The sequence below is a fragment of the Nematostella vectensis genome, chromosome 5 (genome assembly GCF_932526225.1).
Source record: "Nematostella vectensis chromosome 5, jaNemVect1.1, whole genome shotgun sequence".
Taxonomy (NCBI): Eukaryota; Metazoa; Cnidaria; class Anthozoa; order Actiniaria; family Edwardsiidae; genus Nematostella; species Nematostella vectensis.
In genome coordinates, this window is record NC_064038.1 from 13,637,486 (window position 1) to 13,659,249 (window position 21,764).

The following is a 21,764-nucleotide window of genomic DNA, read 5'->3' on the forward strand; positions in this document are numbered from 1 at the left end:
GAAGCGGTTTTTCCTTTGACACGAGCTGGGTTTCTTATCCCCCCCTCCCCCCATTGAGTGCAATGCTCCCGCATGTATTTTCTCCTCTCTTTGACTTTATGATCGCGAATTGCTCGCAAAATTTACCATTCACTCGCAGTATTTTTTCCTCTCCTTGACTTTATGGTCGCAAATTGCCTGCAAAATTTCTCATTCACTCGCAGTATTTTGCTGGTGCCCGCAAGTGCAAAAACGCAAAAAAGAACATTTGGGCAGTTGGACCGGTCTCGTCACTTCGGTGCCCTAACTTTCACCTCCCATCGGATGTCTTGTTGCCTGAACATCTTTACGGGATCCCCTTTTAGGTGGTGTAAGCCCGCACAAAGTTAACCAGATGTGTAAGAAAGAGTAGCAGTGAAATAAGATAAGAACAGATCGGCTTAGAAAACCATAAGATTGTCGAACTTCCGACAGAAAAAATACATGTTTAACGCTGAAACTTATCGCTCCCTAGTGGCAAGTCAGTACGACTGTTTATTTTATATCGTATTACTTTCGTTTGGGGGATTACTCATCACACCTCATATTTTACCGAAAACGATTGAGTCGGACGAAGCTTCTGCGTGAGAATTTCCCGATTTGACATGCTGAAGAATAGTAAATCATTTTGAAAAACGATTTTTATGTCGACAGTTAGCGTCGGCGTTGAGTTTCCGTAACTTCTTATCTCGCTCTTGTTGGCAAAAAAACGTCTATTAACAAACAACTCGTCATCGTATCTTGACTCAGATGGAAAGGAAGTGCAAATAAAAAAAGGATCTCTTTTGAATACATGAATAAAAGCTGAGCAAAGAACAGAAAACAAATCGGTTATTCAATAAGCTTTATGTGAAATACTAAAGAAAAAAATGCTCTTGCCTGAAGTAAATTTGGTATTCTAGGTTTTTAATCATTTCCCAGTGTTTTCAATTAGGAAATTTCGCAAGTTTAAACTTTTTATGCGTCCCCGGAAGTTTATTATTACCGGTCCGTCAGCTTATTTGCATAACCAAGCATGACGTCATCAATAGTCGTAACAAGTCATACACATCATATCATGCAGCCGGACTGATATGTCTTCGCGAGGTCATCAAGGCCTGCACGTAGAGAGAGAGAGTACGAATCCGCGAACCGCCACTCTTGATTACTCCATACTGGCTCGTAGCTTAGTATTGTATCTTGCACATGGCAAGCCGACACTGAGACTTTATTTAGAATGCGGCCTTATTTATGGGCTGTTTTAACTTTGGCCTTCGCAGCTTTCAGTCTACATTTTACCGTCTGTAATTCTCGAAAGAAGTTATTTTCTAATACTTGGGCCGTGCAGATCGAAGGAGGCAAGACACAAGCAGATAGGATAGCGAAATCACATGGCTATATCAACTTAGGGCCGGTGAGATTGTTGTTTTAAAGTACCTGGTGAATTTCATAATCGTTTCCAGTCATATCATGAGAAGTTTCAAGCGATCTCATTTCGTGGTGAATGCTGTATTATTAATTCCACAGGTTGGCACATTAGATGGTTTTTATTTATTTCGACATGATGATCACCCAAAGAGATCTCGGAGAAGTTTAGAGGATCACACTGATAGACTCCTGAGGGAAGAAAGCGTATGTATTATTACTTTATTATGCGTCGACTTTGCGCATTCCTCTGGACTAGAATAGCAAGATATTCATCATGATTTCCTCGTGTTATTTCAGGTCAAATGGGCTGAACAACAAGTTATAAAACGGAGAGTAAAACGCGACTTTATTCCGATTCTAAACGATCCTCTGTTTGAGGAACAATGGCACCTCGTAAGTATTTTTATATATTGTTATAATTTCACACTTTCTACCAGGTCACTGCTGGAGTGTTATGTCTTTTTAAACAAACATAGAGAAAACATCAAGTCTGCTCGATTTCCGCAGATCGACTTAATTTCCAGATGTAGAAATTCTCAAATTTTTCTCTTACTTTTTAGTGACATTGATATACTCGCCTACATATTTGCTCGCCTTGTAAACAAAATGACCTTGTAGTGTTAGAATAATTAAGTTGAATTGCATGATAGATTTGCCGTGTTAACATACGCGTATTTCGCATCATACACATAAATCGTAATCTCCAAATACTGATACCCGGGAAGCCATTCGAGTGTTATCGCTCAGAATGCCATTCATATGTCGCGGCCCTCAATTCTAGCACTTGTCAGGCATTCGAGCAATTTTTCAATATATTTCCAAAGTTCCAAAGAGTTATAAAGCATAGACATAACCACTAGAAACTCTATCTTTAGGGCAACAACACAAGGTATCACCTTACAAGTCAATCGACTTTGGCTATCGAACAGCATAAAACTTCTAGAGTGCTGGTTTTAGTTTGAAATAGAAGTCGATTTAAAGCTTAGATTTGTTATATTAGAGTTAGTGTGAGGTGTTTTCTGGTGTTTGGTGTGTGGTCGCTGGAGACCGCCAGCCTTGAGCTCCCCATGTCAAGTGTGTGTTCAGCCCGGAGGTCGTGTTGGGGTCGTATGTTCCCTTCACGTTCTCCCTTCACGTGTGGAATCTACTAGACAGATCAGATACTAAACACAAACAACAATACAAACCAGCACAACGGTTTTCGATAGGAAACGGAGAAAGAAGAGAAACTTTAAACAGAAACTATATAACAGGAACCGGGATTCAACCTTATTTGAGAAAAACGTGATTTTAGGTATCTGAAACAGCTGACACGGAATACAATTTGCTCCCTTCTCAGTACCTTTTATACAATATGGTGCATTCAAAGTGGAATTCCCACCCCCCTTTTCTGCCCCTTGAAGAATTTTTCTTCCAACTATAAGCAGACCTGCCTTAAAGAGTCCAACGAGAACAATCTACTTCTTTCTAATTTTGTTATTTTGTGTAGCCATGAATGTCTTTATGCGGCCTATTATTCTAACACCATTTAGGTAACTCCTCCCATCCCCCCCTAATAAAAGGAAACACCCCCCTCCCCCCACACACGCACACAAATACCATTAATCATATGATATCCCTATAACTCGATTTCGATTTTACTTATAAGTTCGGGTTATCGCGAGTCAACTGTAGGGCTGCCAGACGATTGCCAATGGGGCTTCTATAAAAAGAGGGACTTAGTCGTGGGGGGCTTTTGCCAGAGGGGGGTTCCATGGATTCCAATGTTTCCTTATTAGAAGACCCCTTCCTTCTCTCAGGTCCACTCTTCCTAATTGACTCATTTTGGCTAAACACGCTCTTCGACGCAAATTTATCGATCAGTTATATTAGGCAGAAAAACAGATTTCAATCTTCGTTACTCGTAAATGAATATGTCTTCCTTATTGACTTCAATATCATTGTTCTTTTTTCCCGTTTGGTTAATGAATGCATCTTTCTAACTGACTCGTGTGTCATAATTCATAATGTGTCTTTCTAATTTATGCTGGGTTCCTATTTTCCTACTGAACTGTCGTTTTCTTCTTAGCACAACAAAAAGGCCGGATACGAAGCATTCGATCATCATGTTCTACCCGTTTGGCAAATGGGGGTCTATGGCAAGGATGTGGTGGTGTCCATCTTAGATGATGGTAAGGAAAACACAAACAAATATCTTCGAGAGGTTTAAAGCAAAGGGAGGTTGCTCGTAATGCCACAGGTAGCCCAAGCTCTTTATTTGTCCCTAATGATATTTACGGTAAACATACGGCGAAAAATAAAATAAGTGAAAAAAACCCTTGTTGAAAAGACGTGTGTAGTCTAGTGTTTTGTGTTTATGTTTACTTTTTGCGTGTTCTCTGGCTGTATTAAAGCGCCTTTATCAAGATTCAAGATTCACGATTTGAGCTTGGGCTACCTGTGGTACTGCCCTAGCAATATCCAGTCTCGGGTTTCCAGGCAACAGCTGCGATAAACACTTCACCGACGGTGCTCTTCCTTCTCGCTGTTTTGGCTCCACCCACACTCATCGCTTACGTTGTTGTGCTGTTCTAGAACCTACTATGATGGCTCATACTTTCCTCTTTTAGGGATCGAGTACACACACGACGATCTGAAAGAAAACTACGTAAGTAACATATCGACATAGTCCTCTCGTTTCATTGATTTCTTTGTGTAAGCCACTCATTCAAACTAAGACAGCCTTAGCGGAGAAACAATATCGGGCTTCAAATACACAGGATTGGGCCGAGGGGGGGGGGGGGGGGGGGGATGGGGGTGCGCAGTCTGAAGTATTATATGGAAAAAGCTTAGTATTTGAAGCACTTTTTGTCCGCCAAGGGGAGGGGAGGGGGGTCAAAAGTATCATATGGAAAAAGCTTAGTATTTGAAGATTTCTAAATAAGAAATGACACACATTTTGGCCGCTCCTTATAAGGTGATGACTGTAAAAGTAATATAAACTAAATAATTTGGTATGCAGGACAAACTGGCAAGTTACGACTTCAATTCAAATGACGCGGACCCAGCTCCCCGGTACACATGGAACGACGAGAACCGCCACGGAACCCGCTGTGCAGGAGAAGTGGCGGCTCAGATGAACAATAGCGTTTGTGGTGTCGGCGTGGCTCCTAAGGCTAAAGTCGGAGGTATGACGTCATGTTACATTTATTATACAGGGGTTTTTGGTATATTAAAGGAATGTAGTAGAATTGTTAATAAAAGACGGTCCTATCAATCAGGTCATAGTGTAGTAGCGCATAGCACGATAAATGAGCCAATAAGGATTAGAGAAATCGTGCTATTTGATTGACCTAGACTTCACTATCCAATCAACATAACCAAGAAATGCTTCAGTGCGGGAGGAAATTGTCCCATGTCAATCAAATTATGATTCTCGCTGCTAATTGGCTAACGTTTTTTAAACTTTGAATTCACACTGTTAATACTGTTAACGTGGAAATTCCACATGTGGTCACAATAAACTGTTAACTAGAGACTTTAGTTGTATTTGTGCAGTAACTGTACAAATGTGACTTAGATCTCAAATTTAGCTACTAAATGTTAGAAAATAAAACTTTGTTTAAGTAGCCACGATAACGGGCGTCGCACTAACCGGCTACCAAATAATATCCATACATCTAAGATACTTCGAATTCAATACAATAGAATTACTAATTTTATCTGGGAGGATTATATCTTGCACTTCTTTCCTTCTAGAAAGAGCAAACACATGTTTTCATGTAAAATATAATTATTTGCTTCAAGGGCGGTCTAATGAAGTAGGTCTAATTTCCAAAGTCCGGTCTTCATAATTTTTACTGACATGCTGTTCAATGTACTATCGCTTATCTTTCACATGTGGGATATTCTTACAGGCGTGCGCATGCTCGATGGTGACGTCACAGATGCTGTAGAGGCAGGCTCCCTCAGTTTGAATCCACAGCATATAGATATATACAGTGCGAGCTGGGGGCCGGACGACGATGGGAAAACCGTGGATGGTCCTGCACGGCTGGCGAGAAAAGCCTTCACGGACGGCATAGAAAAGGTATGTCATCAGGTATCAGGATGGGGGGAGGCATAGAAAAGCCTTCACAGACGGCATAGAAAAGGTACATCATCAGGGATCAGGAGGGGGGAGGCATAGAAAAGCCTCCACAGACGGCATAGAAAAGGTACATCATCAGGGATCAGGAGGGGGGGGGGGGGGGGAGGGGAGGCACAGAAAAGCCTTCACGGACGGCATAGAAAAGGTACATAATCAGGGATCAGGAAGGGGGGGTGGGGGAGGGAGGAGGCATAGAAAAGCCTTCACAGACGGCATAGAGGTACATCATCAGGGGGATAGTATTTAGTAGTATGTTTGACATAAGCATAGTCATTATCATCAACATCGGCATCTCATCACCATCGTCATTATCATCTTCATGCATCTTCATCATCGTCACCACCATCATTATCATCATCATCACCCTCTGGCAGTGACCACCCCCAGTGACAGTGCTTACTAACCGATGTTACACTTGAGTTGGAGCCGTGCTCTGTTGTGTCAACCTTACCGCTATTTCATATGTGTAATAGTGGTAGAAGCCTTATAAATCATAAATCATCGTCATCATCGTCATCATCGTCGTCGTTAATATCATTATTATCGTGATCGTCATCGTCAAAGCGTAGTTGTCAAACTAATATACCGCAACTTTATAACGTGAAAATGGTAAAAATGCCATCTATGCCAGCCACTACTCTTCTTAATGTGAAATCATTTTTTTTTCTCGATTTAGGGCCGTGGTGGAAAAGGCTCCATCTATGTGTGGGCGAGCGGAAACGGAGGTCGAACCTCCGATAATTGCAATTGTGATGGTTATACAAACAGCATTTACACGCTGTCTATCAGCTCTGTGACGGAGATTGGAAATTCCCCGTGGTACTCTGAGGCTTGCTCTTCGACACTTGCTTCCGCTTTCAGCAGTGGCTCTTGGAACAACAGGAAAATTGTAAGCCATCGCGTGAGCCTTCTAGTCGTTTTGTTTTCGAGCGCTTGTGTTATTACCAAATCCATGTATTCTTTGCTCACGATAAATTAGCCTTTCCCAGACTGGAAGGACTGGTTTGTAACTTACATCCTGAAGGGACAAATGTTTTAACAATACTTGGGGTGTCTGCTACCCTCTAAGTATCGACTGTTTGATAGTCTTTCAGCTTAGCATTTCGCCAAAATCTTTGAGGCAGAATATTGCCAAAATACAACAGAACAGAGCAGGTATCACTTTGATGGGGCAAATGAACAATATACGCACCTCGACACAAAGAACGAGAAGAAAAGAGACAAGAGAAGTCCTTTGTAGAACGAAGATAATAGGAGACAAAGCAGCTGCGTACTTACTCTCTGATGGCAGTTGTCAGCCCCAGGCGTCTCCCCTGTGCTCGGACACGATGAACCGTGAAGCAGCTAGGGGGTTAGGACGAGCTCGTCCACAGAACAGGGAGATGGTCTGTGACGTCACTCTTACCATCCACAGGAAACCCAATCACTGGAAACGATACTAAGCTGGGCAGTTGTAATAATATCATGAAATTTATAATGATATATTTGTTACCAGGTTACCGTTGATGTCAGAAACCGCTGCACCAAGACACACACAGGGACCTCTGCCTCGGCTCCCCTGGCGGCGGGGATTCTGGCCATGGCACTCGAAGTCAAGTGAGCCTTTTTAATTTTCTTGCTCATATAATATTTGTTGTTTTGGGCTACCTGTGGCCCGAGCCTGCAAATTGATAGTCTGCCGAACGAGACACGGCCACCACTTTCTTACTAACAAGGAAAACTAACTAAAAAGGAACTTCATAAAGACTAATGCATTTTTTAAGTTCAAGCATGTAGCGCCAGCTCTCAAATTGTGTAACGCTTTATTTTCCTTGGTTTTCTTGTTAATAAGACTCCATTGAGGGGATATCTCGCTTGGACGCCTTAAAAAGAAGGCATTGTAACTGAACACTATTTACCCGGATAACTCGAACTCAAAAAATGACTTCAAGTACCCTCAATACAAATTTCCAGACTTCGAGCAGCAACTTAGCGAGCTAGCAAGTCTCCACTGCATTGGCTATTCACTATAAAAATTCCAACTAACCAATCACGCTCTCCCCCGTTGCTATGGCAGCCATAACCTGACTGAATTTCCAGTCTTTGAGTTAGCAAGGTTCCACTGCAACGACCATTTTACTTCAAAAATCCCAACTAACCAATCACATTCCCCGTTGCCATGACAGCCGTAACCTGACGTGGCGGGACATGCAGCACATCGTTGTTCGCACATGCACTATGGACAAGCTTAACATGCATGACGTTGTTACGAACGGTGTGGGCCGTTTAGTGAGTCACACGTTTGGATACGGCCTTCTCGATGCTACGCGTTTAGTCAAGTTGGCGCGTGTGTGGAGGACTGTACCGCCACAGCGAGTGTGTCTGGAAGTTCCTTCAGAGAAAGCTAGGTATGGGCATAGTTGAGGACTCCAACTACGATGCATGCGATTGCCCTTCTTTAACGGGATGGGTGATTTGGCCCATTAAAAGAGGTACAGGTTGAACAGAAGTCATTGATTATTTAGGAATTTCTATCGAAACGGATTGAACTATTTTCCTTACTAAAGACACAAGAGTGTTCTGAAATCCTGGGAATTGCGAAGGACTACCCTGTTGCGCCATCATTTCCTTTTTTTCTGGGGAATGTGAGGCGCCATCACTAGCGCGCCATTACTTTCTCTCTTTTCCTGTAGGATGCAAAGAGTACCCTTGAGCGCAATTTTTTCCTTTTTTTCATGTGAACTGCAATGATCACTGTCTCTGCCCTGATTTCCTATGATCTCCCTGGCGCGGCGAGGGAACCTGTATCTGATAAAGCTTTCTTGTTTATCTACAGGAAGATTCCGGATGACGGGGCGTTGACCGTGAGGACTGAGGCGACCGGCTGTACTGGGACCGCTAACGAGATCAGATATTTGGAGCATGTAGAGTGTATTATATCTTTGGACTCCGTTAAACGAGGTACTCTATTTTCTCAAGAGATTCGAATTGCGTTTAATGCTCCCACATCCCCCCCCACCGCCGGCCCCCTTTTAGTATCCAGTTCATTCAGTAACAGTACCAAACCATCACGGCGTAGCTCTTTATATGTAGAAATTCAAGGAACTTCATGCTGTAGTTCAATAATATCTCTTTCTCATTGTGTCCATACCCAAGGTATGTGCTAAAAAGCACGTATTGTAAGCAAGAAAAAAAAAGTGATTTTGTCGCGAAGAAATGCTTCAGCGTGCATCAAAAACACTATGGAATTCTACTAGTTTAAAAGTTCCTTTCACCAAAACAGTGAATCTCCCATGCTAATTGGCCAATTTTTTTTAAAGTTTGTCTTGGTGGCCACGGTAGCGCTTGCGCACTATAACACTTTGTATTGGTGGCCACGATAGCGCTTTTTGCACTATAACACTTTGTATTGGTGGCCACGGTAGCGCGCGTTGCACTATAACACTTTGTATTGGTGGCCACGGTAGCGCGCGTTGCACTATAACACTTTGTATTGGTGGTCACGGTAGCGCTTGCGCACTATAACACTTTGTATTTGTTTTGGTGGCCACGGTAGCGCGCGTCGCACTATAACACTTTGTATTGGTGGCCACGGTAGCGCGCGTCGAACTATATCACTTTGTATTAGGGGCTACGGTAGCGCGCGTCGCACTATAATCCTGAATTCCGTCTTCATTCCCTTCCAGGAGATATATCAATCTATCTCACCTCACCCCGAGGCACCCGTTCCACACTTCTTGGAAAACGAATTCGAGATAATTCGCAAAACGGCTTCCACGACTGGGCCTTTATGACGACTCATTCATGGGAGGAAAATCCGACCGGAACGTGGACTCTGGAAATATTTAACGAAAAGACCCCGAGTTAGTAACTACAGTATATATTGTTGTTGTTGTTGTTGTTGCTATCAGGCCCGTACCCAGGGGAGTGAAGTGGGTGCGAACTTACCCCCCTCCCCACAACGGCCGAAGGAACACTTTCGGTTCTCAAAAGACGTGAATTTGTAGACAAAACTATAAAGCATAAGCTAGATCACTCTGGTATGTATCCAAATTCGACTTTAAACATCCCATGGAGATACTGCAAAGGCATGAAAAAATCCTTTTTTTTTCGAGGGTGATTTTTGATTTTTATCATAGACCTCCCCCTCCAAGTAATATCCTAGGTACGGGCCTGGCTATTGTTGTTATTACTCTTATAGTTTCTGTTGCTGCTGATGATTTTGCCATATCTATTTAAAATATTATTATTAATGCTTTTGTAGAGCCATGAAGTCAGTTGCGCAGGCTTTTGACATTATTGGCAAGCTTAACATTAGTTGAGGAGGCACCCTAATAAGCACGCATTCTTTTATTAAACGGGAATAACGGGGAATATCTTAGAGTCACTGTCAGCTACTGTCTGACTTGTGAAAGCTTTTGCCATATTTTCGAAATTTCATCGCACATTTGGCATTCCAATGTTGAATGAAAACAATAACAAAGGTGTGGCCGACTAGGGCTCTTTAAGCACCATCTACGCCCCTGTAACACTGTATTATATGGTCACTTATGTTTCTTCTCTACGGAATTATATGGTCACTTATGTTTCTTCTCAGCGCCCCTGTAACACCGTATTATATGGTCACTTAGGTTTCTTCTCAGGTTCGAAACCGAACATGCTACGCACGTGGGAGCTGAAGTTCTACGGGACGTACGAGAACCCCAATCCCGCATCCCTTAGGAAGCAGCCCGTTCCCGCGTGTGACATCGAGTGCGAGGGTGGGTGTACGGGACCACAGGCAGACCACTGCTATCATTGCAAGAATTACAAACAGAACCGCACCGGAGTAAGTTGATGCGCAATGTAGCCTTTCCCCCCGCCCCCCCCCCCCCCCCCCCCCCCCGCACACTCAAGCATGGAATCTCAAATGCGGGAGAGGGGGGGGGGGGAAACTGCTGTTTCCGTGATTTCTTGTTCAACTCCTTTATAAGGACATACAATATTTGGGATTCTGCTTCAATTATTCTTACGCCTTTTTCCTATTAGAATAGAACAAGTCGAGAAATTTAACGTAAACTTGGAAGATTTAGTGTTTACTACAACTTTGCTGGCTGCCCTACTTTAAGAAAAAGGCCAACAAAGGCAGTGACATTCTGAAACTTTACTGGTTCCTAGTTGCAACAAAGAAAAGCACATGTTTTATATGTAACGTTGTTTCTATAATTGTTATCCACTCTTCCAAATTCTTCTTAAAATTATCTTAACAATACACCTATATATATTGTTTTGAGTATTTCCCTTTAAATTGTTAACTTTCTTACCGCTCTCCAGGAGTGCGTGGCTTCCTGTGGTGCTAGCGACTTTGCAGATGACCTCACCAAGCAGTGTCGCTCGTGTAGCTTGACATGTGCAACGTGTAACGGCCCCTCACCCAACGACTGTCTCTCGTGCCATCCCCCTCTCCTTCTTCACAATGGCAAGTGTGTGAACTTCTGCCCCTTGGGCTGGTTCAAATCTGTCTCTGTCTGTAAGAAGTGTGATGCATCGTGCAGAGCATGCGCAGGATCAGCCAATCAGTGCACAGAGTGCGCGCCTTCGCAGAAAGTCTTCCAAAGCAAATGCGTTATGAACTGTGCGCCTGATGAGTTCTTTGACGGCTTGAGATGCACTAAATGCCACCCTTCCTGCAAGGAATGCAGCAAAGAAGGTCATTTGGGATGCACTAAGTGCGGCTTCAGGACCTTGAATGGGAAGACAAACAAATTATACTTGAGTAATGGAGAGTGCAAGCACGTGTGTCCCGCGGGAACCTTCGAGGACGATGTGAGTTACGAATGTCATGGGTGTCATCCGAGCTGTAGTAGCTGTCAGAAGACTGGCAAGGCTGACGACTGCACGGCGTGTGCATCTGGCTTAGTTCGTGTGGGAAGTCCCACGGGGACTTGTGAACAGAGATGTCCTGAAGGTACAACTAACTTGTAACCCTAAGGCCTAGTTTCGACATCGTTCTCCTATTAATCTTTCCAAGTGTAAATGCTGTAAATGAGGTTGTAAGAGTCCAGCTTGCTTATTTAAATGTATTAGTATTTGGAACGGTACATGAAAAGAGCGGCGTCTGAACTAGGCCTAAACAACTCGAACGTCTTCTCTTCATACAGAGTTTCATCATTTTGTCAATTATACTGTTATGCAATTTGTGGGGCATTTCTTCCCGCCATCAACAAACCAAGTGACAATACCAATTTATTTTTATTTTTTTGTAATTATGTTTTCTAATTTTTAGGACATTTCTTCCATCAAACCAACACACCAAGAGACAATAAGCAATTTCTACTTGTCAACTTGTTGTCTAGTCCAAAGGGCATTTAATGGCATCTTGTGTTATCCATAAGACATTTCCCTGCTAAGTGCGTCTTGTTGTGCTATCCATAGGACATTTACCATCTCATGGCATCTTGTTGTGTTATCCATAGGACATTTCCCATCTCATGGCATCTTGTTGTCTTATACATAGTACATTTCCCATCTCATGGCATCTTGTTATCTAATCCATAGGACATTTCCCATCTCATGGCATCTTGTTATCTAATCCATAGGACATTTACCATCTCATGGCATCTTGTTGTCTAATCCATAGGACATTTACCATCTCATGGCATCTTGTTGTCTAATCCATAGGACATTTACCATCGCATGTCATCTTGTTGTGTTATCTATAGGACATTTCCCTGCTAATGGCGTCTTGTTGTGTTATCCATAGGACATTTACCATCTCATGGCATCTTGTTGTCTAATCCATAGGACATTTACCATCTCATGGCATCTTGTTGTCTAATCCATAGGACATTTCCCTGCTAAGGACATCTTGTTGTGCTATCCATAGGACATTTCCCTGCTAATGGCATCTTGTTGTCTAATCCATAGGACATTTACCATCTCATGGCATCTTGTTGTCTAATCCATAGGACATTTACCATCTCATGGCATCTTGTTGTCTAATCCATAGGACATTTCCCTGCTAAGGACATCTTGTTGTGCTATCCATAGGACATTTCCCTGCTAATGGCATCTTGTTGTCTAATCCATAGGACATTTCCCTGCTAAGGACATCTTTTTGTGCTATCCATAGGACATTAACCATCTCATGGCGTCTTGTTGTGCTATCCATAGGACATTTACCATCTCATGGCATCTTGTTGTGTTATCCATAGGACATTTACCATCTCATGGCATCTTGTTGTCTAATCCATAGGACATTTACCATCGCATGTCATCTTGTTGTGTTATCTATAGGACATTTCCCTGCTAAGAGCGTCTTGTTGTGTTATCCATAGGACATTTCCCATCAAATGGCATCTGCAAGTCATGTGACCCTGGCTGTACTACCTGCTCGACATCAGATCCCAAGAAATGCACTTTCTGCGCTAAGGGAAGATTCTTACAAAACTACGCATGCGTAACTGCTGACCAGTGCCCCGCGGGCACATATGCAAATGTGACAGAGAGAATTTGTGACTTGTGCTACGGCACATGCGCGGAGTGCACGGGAGCCGCTGACCACATGTGTACTGCCTGCACAGACGGATACCATTTGATGGGTTCGAGGTGTGTGGTACAGTGTCCCGAAAAGATGTTCGTGGCAGCGAGTGGCAGGTAGGAGGGTCTGGAGCCTGGCTCGGAAATTTGTGGTTTTCAAAATTTGAAAATATTTATTGAACTTTTTTATTTTTTTGTATGTTTATTTTAATTGCTTTTAGCTTTAAAACATTTCTTCTAAATAAAGATTATATTTTTAATTCTTAATTATTATTTTCCATGTTTAAATTAAAAGTTTCTAAAAACATGAGAAGCATTTCTTAATTAGCCTCAGTAAGGGTTGACTTGCAGGCATCACATAAAAAAACCTGCAGCGAGCAATAATGCTCCTTGACTTGTGTCACCAGCGCTTTAATCATATCCTACTTACAAGTATAACACCTCTCTGTTTTTAGTTGCCAGCAATGCCCCGCCTCCTGTCAATCATGTTACGGCATCAACACGACAAGCTGTCTGTCCTGTGTACCCCCTTATGTTCTTCATGGTACCCAGTGCGTCTCTAGCTGTCCGGAGGGGTCCTACATGGACCGGGCGCTCCACCAGTGTTTGTCTTGTCACGCAAGCTGTGTCACGTGCAATGGAACTGGCCCTGAAGAATGTCACTCATGCAGAGGTAAATGCAAAAACGCAAGAAAAAAAAATCATAATTATGTTTGTCATAATAATGACAAATGCTGCTGATGATAAAAAATATCTTCATGGCAAAATCCGAGAGTTTGTTTTAAAAATTGCCGTCTATTACGATTTTCTTCTTGCATGGAAGTTGGTATCTCTTTTAATAGGTATTTAATAGCTAAACACTCAGGAAGCTAAAGGATGGTTCCCACAAGGACTCATGCGCGACTCACTTTATTTTTCGATGATTGGAACGGAAGCGTAATAGGATACTCAACTGCTTTATTTTATTGCACTTGTGTTTACCAAATCTCACTTGTGTTGCGCTTGTGTTTGGCCGATTCTCACTTGTGTTGCGCCTGTGTTTGGCCGATTCTCACTTGTGTTGCGCCTGTGTTTGGCGGATTCTCTCATGTGATGCGCTTGTGTTTGGCCGATTATCACTTGTGTTGCGCTTGTGTTTTGCCGATTCTCACTTGTGTTGCGCTTGTGTGATATGTGGTCGTGCTATTAACTCTCACATTCTCCTCAAGCTGGTGCGGATCTTTCTGATGGTTCCTGTGTGACGAACTGTTCAAAGGGGAAATACCCGGATGTTGCCGGTAGCTGTCAGTCATGCCACAAGTCGTGCCTCGCGTGCACCGGGCCATCAGACAGACATTGCACGGAATGCAAAGGCGTCAAGTTCCTAAGTCCTACCACAGGTATGAAAACAGGAAGGAGGAACGGGAGGGAGGGAGAGAGGGAGAAAGGGATGAAGCGGTGGAGAAGAGTGGGGGTGGGGTTTTATTAAGGGAAGGGAGAATGGAAGGAAGCGAACGGAGATTGGGATCGACTGCGGTGAGGTGGGGTTAAACAAAGTGGGAAGGGGATGGGGAGGGATCAGTCGTGTCTTGCACAAAAGGGCCATCCTCTGAGGGAGACGCCTTTCTACAAGTATTTGTTCTGATTTTTTTCTCTTCCCATACACTATAATTTAGGCGACTGTTTTCTCGAAAGCAGAATGTACATGCCTGCCCTGAGTTTTGTTTTGTTGATATCTTTTGTTCCATTTTGTTTTCCTTTTTATTCATTCTTCCTTTGTAAACCCCTTATTTCCTTTTATTTTTTATAGATATGTTTTAATTTCTAATTAATCCCTTTTTTTCAATTATTATACTCCCACTTATATCCCCTCGTCCATTTCCAGGTGCATGCTCATACGAATGTTCAACTGGTTACTATGGCGACGCAGCGAGCGGGCTGTGCCTTCCCTGTCAATCAGGATGTAGCGCATGTCACGTGACGGGCCAGTGCACTGCTTGTATGCTTGGACTACACCTGTACAACAAAACCTGCGTTCCAAGCTGCCCCAGTGGCACCTATCTGGACAGGTAAGCACTAATTCTGAAAGTTAATTGATTGCCCGGTAAAAGGACTTCAGGAGGGATACCACGAGAAAAGAAACTGAAATTTTGCACGATTACAATGGACAATAACAATTATGCGCCATGTCGCTAAAAATGGCATCATTCTCTTTCATTAAATAAAAGAGAATGTTTACGTCACATTTGAAATATTACAGGGTTCACGTCAGCAGTTTTCTACTTACCGCATAAGGTTCAAATTTTCTTTCAATATATAATACCAGGTGGACCGAGCTGGACATAAGCGAGGGGAGGGGGGAAAAAGGGAGATAGGGGCTTAAGACAACGACGAAGTTTTGGCTCTGAAGATCATTGGTATACAGGGGGTTCCGGAGGATTGCCTTCCAGCAAAAAGGATATGACACTTTTTAAGACGCTATTGTTTAAATTGTATGGAATTTAGCGTCATGACGTCCTTTCCCCTCGAATTTTTCAATAAATATTAACTATTCTCATTCCATTGATCTAAAGAATGACGCAATCGTTCAGGACAGTACTGGTGTGATCATTGCTTTATCGCTTGTTACAGGGACACAAACAGTTGTCAGCAGTGTGGCCAGACATGCCAAGAATGCACAAAAACAGCAAGTCACTGCATCACCTGTGGGGATAACCGCGTTTTAAGTAACAACTCGTGTATCAATCTCTGTCCGAGTGGAACGTTTCTCGTCAAAGGAATACACAGGTGCCGGCCATGCCACGAGAGCTGCGCTGAGTGTACTGGAGCTGGGCATGACCGCTGTACAAAGTGCAATCACGGGCTCGTCAAAGTGTGGTCCCAATGTCTTGCAAGCTGTCCACCATCTTATTTCTTTAACCCACGTGACATGCAGTGCGAGCCTTGTGATTACTATTGCAGTACTTGTGAAGGAGGTATGGACCACCAGCATTATTCCTTTTGACATCAGGGCGGTATCGGTTGGTTGAATTGTCGTCTCACCTTTTTAAAAATGTTATGTAAGGAATTTCCTGTGGCATTCGCCTCTGCCTTGTTGCGCAGTTCTAGGGGGGTTGGGTCGAGTTTATAAACGAACAAAATACCGAGTTTCAATTAAACATGGCGTCGTAAACATGTTGACGTGAAACTGATTGAAAGCTAGAAAATGGTAGATTTTGGTAATTCTGCTCCCGGAAAATCTTCTCTAGTCAGATTCACAACTTCAACATTGGCATCTATCGACGCCATGTTAAATTGCTTCCCCTAATATCTTCCCAGCATGCCGTTCGCTGATCAACTCGAACCCAATCCCCCGCGTAAAAACGTAGGAATGGAAATTAAATTTAAGATTTGTTTAAGCTGCTTACTTGTACTTTAGCTTTTTATCCTTCTGGTTATTTCGTTTTCTTTTTGCGTTTGAGTTGTTTTCTTTTTTGCTTCGTTTATATGTTTTAATTAAATTCCATATCATTTCTCGTCCGCCCAGTTTTGAATATTTTTTGCATTATTGTCCCTCTTTTTGATAGTCTTGTTTCACTGACTCCGCTTTTTGTTTAAATTTGTTAGTAAACATTATTACCACTAGTCAAACACATACTTCAACAATAAGAACTCGGCGACCAAAAGATCGCCCCATCCCATTCCTTTCTAGAGAGTGGGTACAGGGTAGCGCGGCCGGAACAGCCACAGGTAGCCCAATACCCCACACAGGTAGCCACATAGATTAATCGCTTTGTTATTGTGCAGGGAACGGCTTGAGAAACTGTAGCGCGTGTGTGGCGCCGTTTATTTTACTGGATAGCTACTGTGTACGCGAGTGCCCCCAGAAAGGTCACTTCTTAAATGCCAAGCTTCGACAGTGTAAAAAGTGAGTACAGGCGGGTTTTTTTTTCTTAAAAAAAAAGAGTACAAGCGGTGAATATGCGAAAGACGCCATAAAGTGGTTATTTTTTTCAATCTCCATACATTGCATTCACCCCCCTCTCCGCCAAAATTGGGTAATAGGCGACTTTCGCTAGAGATCACGTATCTATTGGGGTGACAAACTAGCGCGCGCTCAGGCTTTTAGCGGCAAAATAACAGCAACAAAAAGCAAACTTATTTACCGCTCGCAAATAAAGATAAAAGGTTTCTTTTTAGAAAGCGATTATTTTCATTTATAGATTTTTTCGTCATTCACTGGTGTGACGGGCGCAGTCATTTCTGTGTTTATTTTGGCTTGATCTTGCCTAGCGCAAATCACCTTTTTCGTCAAATACTATCCTTTTCCATTTGATACCTGACTGCGCGCCCCCCAGTAAATTCTTAGTACGCGTCTGCTCTAAGGCCATCGCAACTGTCTGATATGCTTTCCTCCATTTTAGCTATTCCGAGTCTCCAATGTAAATAACTGCCCATATAAATTTTGAGTTCACCCTAGTTCGTTCATTTTATACAGGTGCCATTCGTCCTGCTCGAGTTGCATCGGACCATCCGCAAATGACTGCATCACGTGTTCCGACCCCAGCAACGCCCTCATCGGGTTCACTTGCAAAGCCAACTGCACTCCTGGGCAATTCAAGAACACGGCTACGAGAGTCTGCGAAAACTGCCACCCGACTTGCGCATCGTGCTCGTCAAGCGGCCCCAAGTGCACATCCTGCATCCCTGGCCTCGTCCTCTCCGAGAAGGGCGGGGTGTGTGAGTCCGAGTGCAGTAAAGGCCGTTACAAGTCCGGTGATGCATGCAAGCCATGTCACGTGTCTTGTAACGCCTGCAGAGGCCCTGCAAAGGGCGACTGTTTAAGGTGTAACCCTGGCCATGTGTACTTTAAACACACTTGTGTTACGGAATGTCCGGAGGGTACATTTGTTGATGATAGCGACGGTGCCGATGCTAGGCGATGTCGCCCGTGCCACGCTGCATGTCGAACTTGTACCGGATTATCTGTGGATGAATGCACGAGTTGTAGTAAACATCTGTTCCTGCAGAAGACTTCATGTGTGCTTCAGTGCTCAGCGGCCTACGAACCCGATAGCTCAAGTATGCTTTGCAAGCCATGCGAGAAATCCTGTCCAGACTCCCCGTCCAGACCTCGAAATCGGTCTGTTCAAAATTTTCAGATGCTGCGGGTCCTACTCGCAAGCCCGCGGGACAGTCACGTGATTGGTATTGCTGTGACGTCAATAATAGTATGTGTTGGACTGTTCTTTGTTGTGTTTGGGGTACTCCAGACACGATCTGCGGGAGGCCTGTGTTGGCGACGGAGATACACAATCTTAAAAGCTGATTTTCAGAAAGATTGCAGCGAAGATGAAATGGGCTTAATTGAAAATGAAGACGGCACCGAAGGCACTGCATAACTAACATTCAAATGATATAGTAATATATTCGATACATGAAGAATTGGCGTACGTCCTGATTGGTTAGTTGTTACGAGTCACGTGATTGTGTACCTAGCCTTCTATCGGCCACAAGTCACGTGGTCACTTACGAACAACAACTATCTTTTATTCACACGTTTTGACTGTTTTTACTGCTGCAATCATGCGAATGGATAAGACGTCTCCTTTTGGCTGCAACAAGCCACGTGACTGTGTACGTCGTTTCCTATTGGCCGCAACAACGCCGTCTCCTATTGGCTGCAACAAGCCACGTGATTGTGTACGTCGGTCTCCTATTGGCCTCAACAAACCACGTAACTATGTATGTCGTCTTCTATTGGCTGCATCAAATCAGGTTGCGCACGTGTCATATTGGCATGAAACGAGTCAAATGTCAAAGTCTATTTTGTCTCTTATTGGCTGAAAAAGTCACATGAATACGATGAAATTTCCCGAGAAGTTGTATCATACAACCCGGCCAGTACAAAACTGGAACCAAAATGGAATAACAAAAGCAGCTCTTTATCGCCAACCATACAGTTGACTTCTATTTACAACTTGGCAATGGACGCACTCTTTAATTATTTCTGTATTTTAAGATGGAATGGATAAAAGTGACTAATCGGGCTATCAGTATTCTATGTGCTGTCGATTCACATGAACTTCATTTACTAGCAAACCAGCCTGGCAAAGATACGCTCCAGGGCGTATCAAAACTTGAAGAAATCCATCTATAATCATCTTTAAAATTTGCGTCTTTGGTGACTGAATGACTAACCACTTTCTTAAAAATTCACACGCATCACACTTGAAACTAAAAACGATCATAGCGCTTTCATATAAACCTGTATACTTATACTTAACTGAGTGATATGGCAAGCATTTGGCATTTAAACCGATTCCTCAATCGCTTAGGGAAAAAGCAACAACTGGGAATATAAAAGGTGAAGGAGTTTTTAAACTAAGGCTGCTTTTAAAGGCTTTGGTCAGAGTTGAAGACAAGTATGTCTTTTGGTTTCAGTTTCAAAAGCGGCACTTTCCCTGAAGCATATTTCACTAATCAGCAATTTGCACTTTGGCTTAGTTCTAATGTCGTTGAGCCGAATTCAAACTCTGTGTCAAGCTCATTTTCATTTGACATTTGATACTGATGATTTATCTGTGATACAACATGCGAATTTTAAATCCTCTTTCAGCCACCATTTTGTCATCCAAGTAAAAAAAGCATCTAATTTGGGAAAGCTTTTGCTGTGTTTTTTATCGGATTTGGTAAGTGAGGTATAAAATGCTGTTTTAAGGTGGTTACTTCGAGATTTTATAATTTGATTCCAATATTTTATGGAAACATGATAACAAAGGCGTGGCTGGCAAGGACACTCTAACTATAGTTATCTTCTAGTAAAAAATTCTTCTCTTTCACTACTTTTAATATCAGACGTTTTCTGCTCCACTCCTATAATCTCCTCTAAAAACAATAATGGTCACAGCCATCATATATTTTCTAACAATCAAAGGAAATTGAAATATAGTTTTATATTAATTTTATATTATATACAGATTTGTATATTTGCAAGCAATAAAAGATGCTTAATATAATCAAAATTAATAATATTTCCCACTCGTGGAAAATTCTCCATCAGAAATCAAATACTATTCAGAACCAAAAGTTGTACAATAAGAGAACTCGATAAAAAAGGATTAATAAAAAGAACTAGCTGTTCAATTGTTTGTTGATAGAGTATTCCTTCGAAGATTGGGAGGGGTGGCTCTGTTAATTTTCTCTTCTTGATTTTTTTTTTATACAAGTTTAAGTATTAATCTAAAAGACAAATGTTTACTCGAGATGTAGGACGGGTTGCAGCTAGCATCTAAAAATAGATGGCAAAGGGAGCTCACCTCTACGGTTTGAATAAAGTTAGAGTTGTTTTTTAGCTTTGCGTTGTTGATTTAGTGCGTGTGTGCGTTTGTATCTGTTGTCTACTTTTTCGGCGCCCGGTGCTTTCTGGCGCCCTCTCATTGGTTAGCGGTCTAACGGCCGTCTCGACTGCGAAATGGCTTCCATGTCACGGCATACCTAGTAAAAAGAGACAAGTAGACAAGAGATACATACGCACACACGCACTAAATCAACAACAATGCAAAGCTAAAAAAAAACAACTCTAACTTTATTCAAACCCTAGAGGTGAGCTCCCTTTGTAGATGACGCCGTGGGCCCCACTTCACGAAACAGTTTAATTAGGTCTGAACACGACCCAAGTAATTGAGAAATCAGATTACGTACTCTAGTTATGGAACTATAAATAATTTCCACATAGTTTTTCAATATTTTTTTCGATATTTTTTTATACACCCCTTTGTAACAAACCGACAAAAACACTGGTGTTCACAAATTGTCTTTATACAGTGGAACCTGGATCTTACGATACAGGATTTTACGATGACGTTCCTTTCTCTCGGCGGAAATACAGGGATGTTACTAAAACGGTGAGCGGGGAACAGGGAACGAGTGGTCAGCGGCTATCGACAAATCAAAGATGGCGTCCTCCTGTAAAAAAAAAAAAACAACACCAAAACGTTTTCTTTCTATTCCATGTAAGCATTCATACATGATAACAAAATATAATATAATATGAAATAAAAAAGATGTCGGTTCTGATAATTCTAACAGCCCACATTCCGGTACAAGACAATACGATGGCAGACTCGAAACAGTCGAAAACAAAAACGCAATAAATAAGTCAATAGAAACAATACAAACACGCTGCGTTAAAAATCCTTAATAATTTTTTGTTGGTCAATGCATTAAACCATTTATCTGATAAAAAAAGTGCGAAATAAAAAAAATATATTAGAAAACTGTATGTACTTATACTTAAAGAAGGCAAAAATATATTAACAGAAATGGGTCAAGCATGAGAGCATACTTTCAAGTGTGTTGCTTACTGTTTAGGAATGAACCAGGTATAAAGTGGGGGAATGAAATACAAAATTTCCATTTCTGGAAAGCGGACTGTTAAGTCTCTACCCCTTCCAGAGGCATAGCCAGGATTTTTCATAGGGAGGGAGGGGGGGGGGGGAGGACAAAGGGCCTTTCTTATAAAGCCTATTGACACATGCACCCTTTGGTGTTAATGTAGCAATAAAGTTATCTCTATGTCTCATGCCTGCCAACTCTACATTTTTTTTGTCCATTATGATTTTTCATACAGTTCTTGTAGTTGAAACAAAATCTCTAGGTTTTGGAGTTTTCAGGGTTGACAGGCATGATGTCTGTTTAGCTGCATTAAAAATGTCCCATACATTTACTGTATTTTTGCTTCTTGAAGGGGGAA

The 21,764-nt window shown here is 42.3% G+C and overlaps 1 protein-coding gene across 2 annotated transcripts; it reads left to right on the forward strand.

The window, feature by feature from the left end:
- The first annotated feature begins 1,056 nt into the window (after positions 1-1,056).
- Positions 1,057-20,155, forward strand: LOC5503300 (proprotein convertase subtilisin/kexin type 6). Of its 2 annotated transcripts, none has more exons than XM_032371649.2 (21): positions 1,057-1,411; positions 1,525-1,629; positions 1,723-1,818; positions 3,494-3,596; positions 4,035-4,072; positions 4,427-4,592; positions 5,322-5,494; positions 6,231-6,443; positions 7,050-7,150; positions 7,720-7,941; positions 8,370-8,494; positions 9,220-9,396; positions 10,165-10,361; positions 10,847-11,480; positions 12,850-13,168; positions 13,507-13,724; positions 14,260-14,430; positions 14,916-15,099; positions 15,662-16,005; positions 16,817-16,937; positions 17,508-20,155. In XM_032371649.2, exons 1-21 carry the CDS (start codon positions 1,235-1,237, stop codon positions 18,409-18,411), a joined length of 4,788 nt encoding a protein of 1,595 aa, XP_032227540.1. In that variant the 5' UTR covers positions 1,057-1,234; the 3' UTR covers positions 18,412-20,155. The 2 variants fall into 2 exon arrangements, with proteins under 2 accessions (XP_032227540.1, XP_032227541.1); XM_032371650.2 differs by having other exon boundaries at positions 10,177-10,361.
- The last annotated feature ends 1,609 nt before the right edge of the window (positions 20,156-21,764 follow it).